Source organism: Primulina huaijiensis, chromosome 6, assembly GCF_012295235.1.
Source record: "Primulina huaijiensis isolate GDHJ02 chromosome 6, ASM1229523v2, whole genome shotgun sequence".
Taxonomy (NCBI): domain Eukaryota; kingdom Viridiplantae; phylum Streptophyta; class Magnoliopsida; order Lamiales; family Gesneriaceae; genus Primulina; species Primulina huaijiensis.
Window position 1 is genome coordinate 14,122,467 of NC_133311.1, and position 14,865 is coordinate 14,137,331.

Here is a 14,865-nt window from a genome sequence, read left to right on the forward strand (position 1 = left end):
GAGTTATTATACAGAAATTTTAGGTACCTAGTAAGATGATATTTGAGGGTTAGGGACAAAAGAACATAAATTTTTAATGAAAAAAATCATCATTACAGTAAGAGGAATGTACATTACAGAATGAAGAATGCAATGTATGATAAGGGGTCCATGGCCAAAATGCCGGTGAACCAATATATTTAAAAATCATGTTTTATTTTATGAAATGATGAATAATCTTAAAATGCATTTCAATATCACAAATAACACATAATCACATAATTCACATAACAATAGTCAATACACATCAATTAATTTAAACATCGCTATAGACACAATATTAAACACAATCAATATGTACTTTAACCTTCAACTTTAATTATCAAAATAATTTAAGAAGTCATTGATGCTTCTTGGTTATCCAAACATGTGAAAAATAATTTATTGCAATCAAATAATTAATTTTACAACTCAACTCTTAGTCATATATAAGTTTACCATTTCCAACTTGTACACAGGTTAGGTTTTAAGGTCATAACGTATCTCATATTTATCCAAAATGTACTTATCATACATGGCTAGAATCCTAACTCATTTTTTCATATTTCATCAGCAGACATCAAAGCGAGATTTAATCATATTGACACAGTCATACACATGAAAACAAAAATAATGTGCGGTAGGATCTGATATAGTTTTCAGATTCAATTCTTAATAGCATAAAATTCATATTTAACTCATTATTTATTAAAATCAAGTTCTGCCAATTGTAAATGAAAGATAACTCTATTTTCTAAGTTTGTATAGTTGAAATCATATTCCAAATCGCAATAGTTTGCACCCATAATGCATATACCTCACTACAACAATATAAACTTGCGAACAGATTGTGCGGAAACGGTCCAATGAATCTTATGACTAATTTATACTAAAAAAGGTAATTTAAATAAGGTAATAAATGTAATAAAGAAATAACACAAATGATTTTTATGGATGTTCGGACACTCAAGCTCATACGTCATCTTTTTTCTACTCATGGAAGGATTTCAATAGAAGACTTTGGTTTTACAAAACTTGTAACAATCTACTTCAGACTTAGAACTTATCTACTGCCTAAATCGAAACCCCTCGTAATTTCTTACAACGATTGATACACATAACCTAACAATCGATATAGAAATATGTGATGAATCCTTCAACTGAAACCGTCAAGAAACTTCTCAAACGATCTTGGCAAGAAACGATCGAGTAGTTTGACAGAAATTCTCGAAGATCCTTGATGATCCGAATAATTATTCTTTGGGACGATGGCTGATGAGCAGTGAGTAAGTACCAAAGTGATAAGTGCTCTGAAGCCTTTTTAAGAATGTGTGCTTGAATTGCCTGGCTTTTTTCTCTTATTTGGAATTCTCTCTCTCTCTAACATTCTTAAAAAAGCTTCAGAGCACTTATCATTTTGGTACTTATACACTGCTCATCAGCCCTCGTCCCAAAGAATAATTATTCAGATAATTCAAGCACATATACTTATGTATTTTTTTCGTTCAACGTTCGAATGTAGCTCTTTAAATGAGCATTAATGTAAATACATTGTTGTTGTCGTCCTTTCTTTTTTATATTGTATCTTTTATTTAATGAACAGATAGATATATACCAAATGTGTTAGAAAACGACCACTGACAACATAAATTAACTAGTTCTGCACATAGACTTTTGTGTAAAGCATTCTGATCTTCTGACATCCTGTTTGTTGGTTATGGTCAGTCTACCAACGTTTCTGAAAAGGTAGGTAAGAGCATTGTAAGATGTGTTGACTCGACTGTTTATAGATATTTTGTCACAGACTAATGTGCATGAGACGATCGAGTAGCTTAGTATTGCGAGACCGATTGAAAGGATTCTATTGAAACAGTTAAGTGCATGTAATACAGAGCAAACGATAACTTGATCTAATATACTAAGTTATTGTTTGTCATCACCAAAACTAAGAGATCTAACAAAGACTACAATGTCTACATTATGGACCAAATGAGGGCCTGACAAGCGTATGGATATATTTATCATGCACTTCAATATTACCTTATTATTGATTTAAGAAAATAAGTCACATATCCCTAAAATAACTTTAGGTTACATTTGGATTCATAAATTTGGATTTGTAGGAGGACTTCAAATAAAAACATTTCAAATGAATTTGGATTTGTAGGAGGAATTCAAATAAAAACATTTCAAATGATTAGGTTGATGAGTGAATTTAAAACTAAAGGAAAAAATGTAGTTAGCTAATATAAAGGGTTTCAAATCATTCAAGCAAATGTAGATTTGAGGTGTGGATTTGAAATCAAATCAACTCAAATCTTTCAATCTTAATACAATCTTGGATTGCTCTTTAATTAATTCATATTGGGTGGATTTCTAACATATCCATTGCTACTCCATACATATATATACACACACACAACCGTGTCAACTCTGTACTCACCAATGAGGTGACACTCACGTATTGGATTTTTCTAAAGCACGTTCCATCTTATCATATCAAGTACATGATTTTACTATATTATTTTTAATTAATTTGTCATAGTTAAGCATCCTATAATAACCTCTTGAGATCATGATATAATATTAGACTTACTTAAAATACATCTAATACAATGTAATTGGTTAATTTCTTAAATGATAAATTTTTTTCATTAATTAAATTAATAATTTGATTTTATAATTTCACACAACTTGTAATAAAATGTATACTGTTTAGGTCTTTATTATTTAATATTAAACATAATTATATCAAAATACTTATATATAATATTTATATTATACACACAACACGTGTATGTCTCCAATTAGTAAAATTAGTGATAATAATAATAATAATACAAAGAGAGAGATGTGAAATAAGCCCTCTTTTTCTTCATAGTTCATACTTTTTTCCTTTATAAAATAAAATATAATAAAATTTAGCCTCCCAATTCACTATCAAACAAAATCACTTTTTCCGACGTCACTCTCTTCCCGAAATTTTCCCGGCAGAGCACGCACAATCTTCCTTTCTCCCGAAGTTATCTTCAAGAATCCTCGAATAATCTTTCGTTTCATAATCATATGGCCCTTTTTCTAGTCCATCCAGGTGAATCGCTTATCTAGAAACCTGATCAGGTTGTAGGGCTCTTTTCTTTGGGAATTAATGTTTTTTCCTTTCCTCAGTCATGTGTTGGGTCCGTACTATTTTGTTATTTGATTGATTCTCGTAGTTTTCTCTGTTCGATTCAGTTGTTTGGTTCAAAGTGTGAAATGATTTGTTTTCAACTGAGTTTACAGAGTTTTCTCTGACGGTTTATGGGATATGCTACTTTTTTTTTTCTTCTGATTATCATGATATATATATTTAAAATGGGGTCATGGGCAGCTAATTTTGATTTGTTTAATGCTGTTGTCTCTGTTTTTCCCTGATTTTTTTGTTGTAAACCTTGGTTCTAGCTACGTGGTCATTTCCTTAATTAAGTTTTATTTGGTTGGATGCTTTCATCATGTGTGTAAATTGCAATCTGATATTCTAGAGATGGAATTTGCAATCAGGATTTAGTAGCTGGTAAATTTGAGTAGTTTATATCAAAGAAGGTTTTATTGTTCCATAAATTAAGATTTGGAGGTCTCATGAGAATTGTTAGGGGGATGCAGAAATCGATTCTTGAGGATCAGAGCTTGGTGGGGTGGAAGAAAAAATCACTCAGCCGAGGAATTGGTGTGACAACCCTCAGAATCAGAACTCGGGGAAAATTGAACCTACAGTTTTATTCCTCTAATTTATGTGAAAATATCCAATTATTGATCAAGCTTTGTGATTTTGAATAAGACGGGAAACTATGACTCGAATTTTTGTCCAGCGAGGCTCTGCCAGTCAGTCATCATCGTCTGGACAGAACAGGTCGTCAACATCAGTAACAGTCAATCCCCCTTCTTCTTCAAGTCTGCCCCAGCAGCAGGTTACTAGTATTGCTTATGTCAATCCAGCAGTGAAAGATGAGAATTTTGTGGAAGAAGTGCGAGAGCAGAACGTTTTGGATGATTTATCTGAATGCTGTGGCACATTAGACAGCGAAAGTAAAATAAATAGGAGTGATGACATTTCTCCAGGAACTTTGAACAATGATCAAAATGTTGATAAAAGGGATATTGATGACCAGAAGCTTTGCGAAGACCGAGATAATTTTATGGGTAGTGGATTATTGGCTGAAGATGTTACGTTGACAGTGGTGGAGGAGGAAACTGATACCATGGTTGGAAGTTCCTCCCAGATGGTTAGTGATAGTTCCCCACCACCACCAAAGCCTTCTCCAGCCATCTTAAACTCTAGGAGAGTTGCATCTGGTGATTCAAACACTGTGCGGATTGGATCATCTAGGAGAACTGCAGGTTGGCCTGGTGTGTCCAGCAGGTCATCACCAACTGGATCTCATCCTTCTTCTCCTCGATCTCATTATGATGGTGATGGTTATAACAGTGCTGATGAGCAGAGCCCATGCTTTAGCTCTTCATACGATGATGCAGTGAGTTTGATCTAGTTTCAACTTCTTCCCTGAATTACCTTGAAATCAATTTATTTGATGTTGTATTCGATTGAATCACTGATTTACCTATCTCTAAGGATTTTGAAGGTCTATTACCTTTTTTTTTTTTGGAGTATTTGATGACAAATCAGCTGAATATAATCTCACAGAATTATGATTTTTATATTTAAATTCTTTAAAAGATTATAATTATTGTGACTAACTTTTGTTTTTGACAATTTTTTAAAAGTTTGAAGAAAAAGACTTATGATGACCACATACTTGTCCAAAGCTGTGCTTTTTTTTGCGGGTTATTTTATGCTACACATGGTGTGATTCTCTCCATGTCCCAAAACCATTAGATGATCTCTCATATTTTTAATGGAAGTTGATATCATGGGTTGATGATGCGAAGGCTAAAATTAACCACATCATGCTGGAGAAACACTCCTAGTGTAGCTCTTTTGCTTTAAAGTAGGAATTAGGGGTATAAATGGTATGTGGCAGACTAGTACCATTAAAGGGACATTTTCTATCTGATGCAGGAAAAAGATTACCAGTTTGAGTTTGATTTAAGACGGGTCAAAGGCCTAGAAGTGAGAAAAATGCTAGAGGATGGAAACTGTCTCTTTCGTGCTGTTGCAGATCAAGTATATGGTGACTCAGAACTTTATGATTTGGTTAGGCAGATGTGTATTGATTACATGGTAAGTGGTCTTGTCTTATTCGGTTGACGAGAAATCTCTTTTCATTTCCAGATCTCTTTTGAAACATTTTTGGTTTTATGATTTGCAAAATCATTTTCTTTAGAAATATAGTCACTGTTAGAGCCTAGTGGATTTACTCAAATATTCATCACAAAAAAATCCTGGAGTCTCTTGTTGACCCACTGTCTTCTTACTTCTGGCATCACCATTCGAGCAATTGATAGACATATATCTTTATTTTCTACTTTGATTTTTGAGACAGTTCTTTCATATCATAGTGTAAGGATTTAGCATCTGTTTGAGAATGTTGAAAACTTCTGATCATGTCTATACCTTAAAGGAACCGGTGATCTGTTGGGAGTATTCTTGATACTCAGAAATATAGGTCTTTCTGTGAACCTAAAGTATTAGGTTTTAGTTTTTAGATTTTTCACGTTTGGAATCTTATATGCTTTCTTGATCAATTTTTGTTGTCCTTATTTTTTGCTCAACAATTATTCTGCAATTCCTTTTTGATGACTTTCTGTTCATGCAGGTGCGAGAAAGAGATCACTTCTCTCAGTTTTTGACAGAAGGTTTTACTTCATATTGCAAGAGGAAAAGAAGAGATAAGGTTATGTGATTATACATTATTTTTTCATGATGCTATCTGAATTTCAATTTAAGAAAATTCCCCCGGTTCAACTTCTAAGATCAGTTTGTGTGAAGACCTTAATTATTGTGTTCAAGAATGTGTATATTGTTTTTATAATTTCAAATAATGTACATCCGCCTATGGTTGCAGGTTTACGGAAATAATATAGAGATCCAAGCTTTATCAGAGATGTACAATCGGCCCATCCATATTTACTCATACAGCACAGGTGTACCTGTATTGGATTTTGTTTGTAGTGGCATTCATTATAAAAGTATGCCCATTTGAATGACATTTTTTTGTCTGTGTTGTATAGAACCCATTAACATTTTCCATGGAAGCTATAATACGGACACTCCTCCCATACGGCTAAGTTACCATCATGGGAATCACTATAATTCTCTTGTTGATCCACGTAGGGTGACAATTGGTGCTGGACTTGGGTTTAGCTCTCTTCAGGGGGTAAATTATTTTTCTACAGAAGTCCTCATATTCCATAATTAGACAATTTCCTAATTTTGGATTCACATTTAACCAAGAAAAATAGTGGTTGGATTATCATTATCATACTCGTTCTCTTCAATTATATGACTTGTTGGTTTATATGATAGACAAACATTGACAAAGACCAAGTCAAAGCAGCTATCAAGGCTCAGCAGGATCAACAAATTGAGAATGTGAGTTCATTTTACTATCTTTCTATGTATTAACTGGCTCACCAAATGAGCTAAGATTTATTCCTTTTGTCAGGCACTGATAGCTGAGGGGCGCTTCTACTCAGATCTTGAGCTGACAGAAAAAGAAATTGAACGAATGGTTATGGAGGCTTCAAGGGCCGAATATGATGCCCGTGACAAGTTCAAACAACAGTTGGGTTCGAGGGAGTCGTCAACTTCCATAGCAGAACCATCGTCTTCCGCATCTAGTAAGTGTTTATTCTGACTGCTATTTTTTTGAAACCATCTACGCTACTATTTTACCATTCTACAAAGGGGAAATTGCATTGATCCTGAGGGGTTGTCTAGTTGCAAAATTACCTTCCAAGGTATGGACAGGGAACAATGCAATTATCCAAAGCCTCATGGAATGTCGATGTAATTTTTGAACCATCAAGGTGCATCAGATATATCTCGTAAGCTTTCAATATTTCTTGCTGCAACCAAGGTTTCAATTGCTGCTACCGAAACCCTTAAGTTCAAAGTACTTACCTCATTTTTTTTTATTGTTGAGAGTCTTGCGACATTTTTTGTTTCTATGATTATGCCAAATAATAAGACGTGTACGTGTTGAGGTTATTGCAGATAGTTTATTTAAAACCTTAAATTTTTGAATTTTTAGCCATTTCCTGTTTCTATTGTTATCAAAAGCCCACAGCGCTGTGAGGCTGAGCCCTTGCATCTAGATGTAGGCCAAGGCTAATCCTTTCAATGAATTGGGCTAGCGGTGAAGCACTTTTGTCTGCCGCAAAGACTTGAAGGAAGTTATAAAGGCTGAAAGCTTCCTTTAAGCTCTTCCATGGAGAGTGAATCTTTATTATGATTCATTTTTTCTGATCGACAAATGAGTGTTTTGTTACTAAGTAGGTTGTGAAATTGTGTTCATGAAACAGTATGTTGACTCTGATTCTCAGGGTTGTCGCATGGTGGTACGAGGCAGAAAGGAACGACCGAGTTTGGATTAACAAGTTCGGTTCTGAGCAACAGCATGCAGATCATGTTGTCTATGGGGTTCAGCTATTTGCAGGTGACTGAGGCATCCAGCATTTTTGGAGATGATGTCGACTCTATGGTCTGTTACTTGATAGAGACAAGCGGTAGCAGTAGATGGAAAGGCAAAGCAACTGAATGATGAATAATCACACTAGACTTTCTATCAACTGTTTGAACTTTTTTTATCATGTTATTATACCTTTGATAAGAGGGACCTGAATAATTTATAAAGACAGATCTTGTTTCTCCATGGTGTTACCAAATGTAGGTCTCTGCGATTAATCAGTCGGCAACTTCTTTTTTCTCTAATAAAATTTTAAATTGTCGTGGGTTTTTAGAATATATTTTATGCTTGGAACATTTACAATTTTTTCTTGGTTTCCGGTGTATAAAACGTCTCCCAGTTATATTTGTTGAGAGGAGCATCTAGCTCGAATCTGTGGTACGTAAATCTTGATTTAGCCAAGAAATGGCGGCCATAAGCAACACGATCAACCTGATTTTCATTCACAACTTTGTTGCCTTCTTCCCTCCTCTCATACCCACCAGCAACAATGAATGTGCCGTGCCTTTAAATGCATTTCTCATCGTCCCAAAACTCTCTGGCCATTCGGTTTTTACACCAACAGACGTCGTCCTTGGTTCGATCACGTGGCAGTATGTTAAAGGCCGGGATTGGATCTTAAGAAGTTTAGTTTGCCGGATCAAGGGTATTCTAGAAGTACTAGGAAACATGCACATGTGGGGAAGGAGGAATCTTGTTTTGTGAGGAATACTAGCAGTGGCTTGCTAGGGGAGTAATAATTTCATTGCTTGTACAGATAATCAACTCTAGGAAATATCTTCATTTATATATTTCGATCAATACAATATCATTTATTGTACTATTGTTTGTGTTTGATCGATCATTATTTCTGCTGTATTCCTTAATTCACAGTATAGAATCCCAAGGCCTCAGCCATATCTATAAAGGACAAGGGGCTTCAGAATTTGAGTCTCCACGTGAGTGACGAGAAAGTTGATAAATAATTTCAATTCTAAGTTTCCTCTTGGGCACTGTTTTCAAAACTCTATGGCTTGACTAGTTGAATTGATATCTTTTCTTGTTTTCATGTGATGAGATGTTATTGGTTATAATTTAAATAAATCTTATCCAAATTAATTTAAAATGAAAAGGTGCGAAGAAATCCTAAAGGAATATTTTAATAAAATATTTTAACATTTTTTAAGAAATTAATATTTTTTAAAATAAATTATTATAAAATGATGAACGCTCAATCTTATAATTGTTACTATAACAATAATATTCATACTATGAATTAAAGTTAATCCATGGATTTAGATGAATAACATATATGAGACAGATATCGGTGTCCATGGAGAAATTTGAAGAAATTTTAGTGATATACGATTATGTCTTGTTTATGAAACATTTTGCGTAAAATATACGTTTTGTTATCACAGGTCATGAGATTTGATTTCAAAAATTTATATGTATATTTAATATTCCCCCAAATTGCTGAGTTTTTTTACAAAACACTCACCATATACCTTCCTTTCCGTATAAGAATGAAGAATTAGAGAAGATGACTATAATCAATTTTGGGGCTGATGAGGATATTACGATATAGTTGTTGTACTTTAAATTACGTTAGATATACATTGTTTTTAAGTTGTAAACGTTTGATATCACGTAATTCTCGATACAAAAATCGGAAGGCAACATCTCTCCAAGAATACTCAAATAAGGTCATAAGATTATCGAAATAAAAAAAAAGATAAAATTAGGGGTTGAATAATGACAAATGGGGAACATTATATAGTTGAAAAAGAACATAATAAAAAGTCGAACAAAATCATCAATTTCATTTTCATCATCACTTGCAGCCAGGGAAATGAGTTTTTAAAATATGAATGCCCGTATGACATTGGTCACCTTCCCTGCAAATAAACAAGCAAAAAATTTGGACTTCATTTTCATGTCTAAATCAACAGGCTGCCCACTGTGATGTAGACCGAGAATAATAAAGAACTCTGTTGAACTACAAAGTACTATGATATCATAACCAACAAGAATGGAACAATCCGAAATCTATCTACCACATAATCAATCATAGAAACACTTATCGCAAAGACAGACATATCAATCCACTTAGCAAACAATATATCTTTTATCCGACTACTTTACTCTTCACTTAAGATTGACTTCAGTTTTCTCGTCACATATTTAAAAAAACAGGGGATCAGTGTGATTTTTTTTTTAAAAAAAAAATAATTCCTTCTCGTTCTTCATCTCATTGTCATCATCCACGAGATTATCTTCAGCAACCAATTCTAGATTAGATAACAAGAAATAAATAAAACACTTTACCATAATCTCTATGATAAAAAAAAAATTAGCAGCCATTTATACCAATTTCAGAAGCCTTCTATCCACGAATATTCACAAGTCATTTGCTGATTAGAATCCACGAATAATTATCAGTTGTCTGAAAATCACTTGATGATTCTCAATAATTTGTTGGTGAACTCCATTGATGTAGTGAATTCTCTCAATAACATTGATTAACATCTTCCTTCGATTTTTTTTTTCGGAAAAAGTTTTCTTAAAAATCCATATTTCATCATGTGAAACATAATAATATGAATTTGAAAAATTAGCATCCATAGGAACCACTGGGCGTGTCAAATTGTTTGGTCCGAAATTTACGGGCATGTCAAGTGTCGTTCGACACTAATTAATGAAAAAGAATAAAATCTAACTTTTTAAAAATCAAATCAAAGTGAGTCCCTATTCGACCATTAATTCTAACCTCATCGGATTTGGATGCTACTAAAGAAAGAAGGANTTTATTAACCGTTTGAACCGAATTGCATCGCACCGTTTTTCTTAATATTTTATAAAAACCACGAATAAAAATAATAATCATAAACCGAACCGCATACTAGGTTCAGTTATTTTTTTGTCAAGAACCGCACCAAATCGCACCGCTTAAACCACTTGTCATAATATTTGGTCTATAATTATAATAATTTGTAAATAACATATTCAATTAAAGAATTCGTCATTCATTATATCTCAATTCTCTTCAAAATTAATACTCCTATAAAAAAAACTTATATTCTTCTTAATTATTCTTCATATTAATATTTTATTAGAGTATTTATTTCTTTTACCACAATATTTTGTTTGAAAGTAAAAAAAAAATGATAAAATTGTGTAAATGTCATTTTTGTTGTGAGTGTGTTGTGTTGTTAAATTATCAACTTAGTTTTGAATCTTGATTATTGTTTTTTCTAGTTTTATCTTTGTATGATTTGAACTATATTTTGTATTTGAAGACACTTTATTGTTGTTGTTTTTAAATAAATTAGAATATATGTTCTAATATTTTTCATTTAAAAAAAATCGTAAACCGACTGCAACCGCGTGAAATCATAAGACAAATTCTACATGTAAAACCCGTGATTATTTTTTTTAAAATACTAACCGATCGTATATGACAATTCGGTTTGATTTTTAAAAAAAAACCGTAAAATCACACCGTGATCACCGTTACGGAGGATGAACCGATCCAAAACATTTATATTTAAAATCCAAAAAACAAAAACCCGACATACGGGCAGCCAGCCTTATGTAAAATTTAGGGCGAACGTAATAGCTGAAACAATTTCAATACTACAGAGGCATGGCGGTGTTGAGCTCCGAGAAAATTTTGCAAGAAAAAAATACGAGTGACGCGAACTCCATTACGTCTCTCGCTCTTACTCACAGAGCCCTTTCTGATGTAATGCTTTTTCTCGTGTTTCCGGGAGACCCATTTAGTAAAATCTCGTGATTTGTTACTCATTTGGTTGATTTATGGATTTTCTTGAGGTTTTTTTTTTACAGGTTTCTTGCTTGAGTGGATTCAAAGATTTGGAAAGACTCGACCTTGGGTTCAACAGTTTGAACTCCCTCGAGGTATTGATTCATCTATAAGATAATTTTTTTTCTTTGTCCCGTTGCTGGAGATTGATGTATCACTAACCAAGTTTTCTGAATCTTTTGTGTTCCTTCAGGGGTTGAAGTTGTGTGTAAATCTGAAGTGGTTATCTGTTGTTCAGAACAAGCTTCATAGCTTGAAAGGGATCGAAGGCCTCACTAAACTCGCTGTGAGTAGCGACTATAGAGCAGTACCATCTGGCTGCTTTCGCTGTAGATTATTCAGATTTAATTAGAAGTTATTTTGTGTTTTTATGTTCTAAGCTTGTACTATCATTTAACATTACAAGATGTAATCGAGAATAATTTGGGCCGTTTTAAATTGCGAAATATGTCCATTGGCTTCTGTGCTTCAATCATTATAAATGATCTTAGATCTTCCAATTTTTTTCTGTGATCGAATTGATAAGATTTAATACTATCTCGAAGATTTTCAGCTTCGTGTAGAGATAATATGTTATGTTCTTAATCTTCTCTTGGTCTTTTCTGTGACAGGTGTTAAATGCTGGGAAAAACAAGCTTAGATCTATGGACGAGGTGAGGTCTCTTTTGAGCTTGCGGGCTTTGATTTTGAATGGTAAGTTTCTTGGCAGTTGGCTATATCAACTTGCTGTGTTGGTGATAAATGGATGTGAGGTAGATATGTGTAAGGTAACGATTCTCCGCTCCGTTTTCTACTTATGTGGCAGATAATGAGATCAGCTCAGTTTGCAAGCTGGATCAGATGAAAGAACTGAATACTCTAGGTACTTTCAAGTTCCTGAATTGGGTTAAAGATGCCATTTCAAGTTGCCTTTTGATCTTTAGTTTCAAATAAGCTGCCAGATGCTTGTGTTCTGCTTCACATTCTTTCAAAATAATTCATTGCTTAATTTTTAATTCCCAAATACGGATAATGCTACAAAGGATATCCAATCTGAATAATAATTCTTATTGCCCCTGTGCTCAAACCTCAATTTTCTTATTCTTCCTTTGCCTCCCCTCTTGTTCTACCCTTCCGATATGAGAAGAATAAGATAATCTTTTCAAAAGGATATCTCAGCTGTTAAAAAGTTGTGCTTATATCTGATAAATTTGACTGCTTGTGGTGATACTGTAAAAGTTATGGGATGATGACCTCTATTATGTTTATGATTTTGGACCTCCAGTTTTCTTTTCTTGTAAGCAGAAGTGTTATCACATTCATTGTGATTTGAGAAATTATTCATGGTGTTTTCTCTTGAATCTCAAAAGCCGGAGAGCTTTGTTTTGTGAGTAGGTTCTTCTGTATAGAGTAAAATTTTGGAAATTTCAGTTTCTCTAATCTCTACTGTTATACATATAGGTGCTTGCGTCTCTTATGAAGTTTGAATGTTTATAAAACATCCTATGAACGCATGCCCTTAAAGTTCCTTCTCCAGAAGTGCAATGTGCCGTGTTATTTGATTTGGAACTCCTTTACATTTTGTTCATTTCTTCCCTAAAAACAAGATCCTTTCTTCTCATTCATGAACTTGCCAATGTTGGTAGGTTTTATTTAATCTTTGATTGCTCTTTCTAAATTAACTACCTTGCTTGAAGAATTTGAAAATAATCTGTTTCTTGTAAGATACATATCTGCTTTGAGTCTCCATGCGATAAATTTTCACCATTATACCATAACATTAAGTTATTTCATGCCACTGGCAGATAACAATTCAAGTTTAATCACATTTTCCTCTTGTTCTGAATGTACCTTTGCAGTTCTCTCCAGGAATCCAATCAGTTCGCTTGGTGTATCTTTAATCAAACTTAAAGCAATCACGAAAGTACACGTATTGCCAATTTATTGTTATCGGAATCTGTTCATAGGTCTTAGTACTTGTGAATCTTATCATCATTTTCTGTACAGCTTTCTGTTTCTAACTGTCAATTGCAAACAATCGATTCAGCACTGAAGTCATGTGCTGAGTTAAAAGAGCTTCGCGTTGCTCATAACGAGATCACGGTATGAGTTTAAACAGGTTTCTGGTTGTTAAGTTCGATTTATTAAACCACGACCCCCTATCATACCACTCACCTTTGTAAAAGTTTCATTTGATGTCTGGTTTTGTTTCAGACCATTCCGAGTGAGATCTCCCGCAGCACCAAACTTCTGAATCTAGACTTGGGGAATAACTTGATCACCAAATGGTCCAATGTAAAGGTAACTTTTTGTTGGCTATCATGTTTGGCTCAATTTGACTGTTCTCTTCTTTGCAACGCGTCTGGTTGTCGTTTCATGATAGGAGCTCGCTCCATTGGTCAACCTGAAAAACTTGAATCTTCAAGGAAATCCGGTAGCTGGAAAAGAAAATTTAGCGAAAAAGGTATGTTTGTTTTGCAGAGTCTTGTTTCTCTGGATTTTGTGTACCATCAAAATATTTGAAACTTAAAATCAAACTCTCCACCAGGTTAAGAATCTGCTACCTAATTTGCACATCTTCAATGCCAGACCAATTGACAAAATTCTTGGAAAGGAATTCGATAATTCTACTGACAAGTCAGATGATATAACCCCTCTTCGAGATGAGGTGAAAACAAGCCATGAATCGAGAAACAAGAACTTCAGTAAAGCCCAGCCCATGAATGAGACCGTGAATACACAAATTAAAGATGCTAAAAATGCGGCCTCTGAGAACAAGAAGAGAAGAAAATTGGATGAAAAAGACGAGAAGTCAAGAAAAACCAGTGAGGTGGATAAATTGAACGTGATGGACGACCCAGAAACTCCTTTCTTCGATCTTTTTGCCACAGTAGCGCCTGAAATTCCTACGAAGACCAATGACAAGAAAAAATCCGATCATGTTAAGGTGGACAGTACCATGAAACACGAGAAATCAAGAAAATCTACAAAAAGGGTCAACTTAAATCCGCTTGATGACTCGGAAACTTCTTTCACCGATCATTGTCCTCCTGCTGCGCTTGAAATTCCTGCAGAGGCTGGTTTTAAGAGGCTTGGCCATGACCAAATATTTCGAGATTATGATCGTCGAGAGAGCGATGTGATTAGTATGACTATCTATAAGAGGAACAAGAAGCATGTAAAAGTTGATCCTTCTGCAGTATCACAGTTAGATGTTGGATTAGGAGGGGCATCCTCGTGGGCGTGATTCTTGATATTTTCATTTATATTTTGTTTCCTCAAATTCTTGTCGGCGACTCGACTTAAGGTTGTATGTACTGATTAAAATTTTTGTTGCTATTTTTGACGTGCTTGATGTCCTTTTGTCTCATAATTTATGAAATATTGATATTTAAATTTATTTTCTTCTATTTATTAATCATATTTTGGATGATCGAT

At 34.0% G+C, this 14,865-nt stretch overlaps 2 protein-coding genes across 6 annotated transcripts; both read left to right on the forward strand.

Annotated features, from left to right (window-relative positions):
• The first annotated feature begins 2,928 nt into the window (after positions 1 to 2,928).
• LOC140979562 (OVARIAN TUMOR DOMAIN-containing deubiquitinating enzyme 6-like) lies at positions 2,929 to 7,921 on the forward strand. Of its 5 annotated transcripts, none has more exons than XM_073445008.1 (9): positions 2,929 to 3,109; positions 3,661 to 4,529; positions 5,075 to 5,236; positions 5,772 to 5,849; positions 6,021 to 6,099; positions 6,187 to 6,332; positions 6,482 to 6,547; positions 6,621 to 6,795; positions 7,501 to 7,921. In XM_073445008.1, the coding sequence occupies exons 2-9, from the start codon at positions 3,846 to 3,848 to the stop codon at positions 7,716 to 7,718; spliced, it is 1,608 nt and encodes a 535-aa protein (XP_073301109.1). In that variant the 5' UTR covers positions 2,929 to 3,109; positions 3,661 to 3,845; the 3' UTR covers positions 7,719 to 7,921. The 5 variants fall into 5 exon arrangements, with proteins under 5 accessions (XP_073301109.1, XP_073301112.1, XP_073301108.1 ...); XM_073445011.1 differs by having other exon boundaries at positions 2,940 to 3,138; XM_073445007.1 differs by having other exon boundaries at positions 2,940 to 3,109; positions 3,559 to 4,529.
• A 3,267-nt stretch (positions 7,922 to 11,188) lies between these two features.
• LOC140979563 (uncharacterized) lies at positions 11,189 to 14,826 on the forward strand. Its single transcript, XM_073445012.1, has 10 exons — positions 11,189 to 11,367; positions 11,472 to 11,543; positions 11,642 to 11,734; positions 12,060 to 12,141; positions 12,254 to 12,310; positions 13,287 to 13,351; positions 13,435 to 13,530; positions 13,642 to 13,728; positions 13,811 to 13,891; positions 13,976 to 14,826. Exons 1-10 carry the CDS (start codon positions 11,269 to 11,271, stop codon positions 14,672 to 14,674), a joined length of 1,431 nt encoding a protein of 476 aa, XP_073301113.1. The 5' UTR covers positions 11,189 to 11,268; the 3' UTR covers positions 14,675 to 14,826.
• Positions 14,827 to 14,865: the final 39 nt, after the last annotated feature.

Excerpts from the sequence above, each read along its gene's own strand:
- LOC140979562 (XM_073445008.1), top strand. The coding sequence starts at position 3,846 with ATGACTCGAATTTTTGTCCAGCGAGGCTCTGCCAGTCAGTCATCATCG. Across the intron at positions 6,333-6,481 it reads GGTTTAGCTCTCTTCAGGGG|ACAAACATTGACAAAGACCA; the intron begins GTAAATTATTTT and ends TTTATATGATAG. Across the intron at positions 6,796-7,500 it reads ACCATCGTCTTCCGCATCTA|GGTTGTCGCATGGTGGTACG; the intron begins GTAAGTGTTTAT and ends TCTGATTCTCAG.
- LOC140979563 (XM_073445012.1), top strand. The coding sequence starts at position 11,269 with ATGGCGGTGTTGAGCTCCGAGAAAATTTTGCAAGAAAAAAATACGAGT. Across the intron at positions 11,368-11,471 it reads CTCACAGAGCCCTTTCTGAT|GTTTCTTGCTTGAGTGGATT; the intron begins GTAATGCTTTTT and ends TTTTTTTTACAG. Across the intron at positions 12,142-12,253 it reads GCGGGCTTTGATTTTGAATG|ATAATGAGATCAGCTCAGTT; the intron begins GTAAGTTTCTTG and ends CTTATGTGGCAG.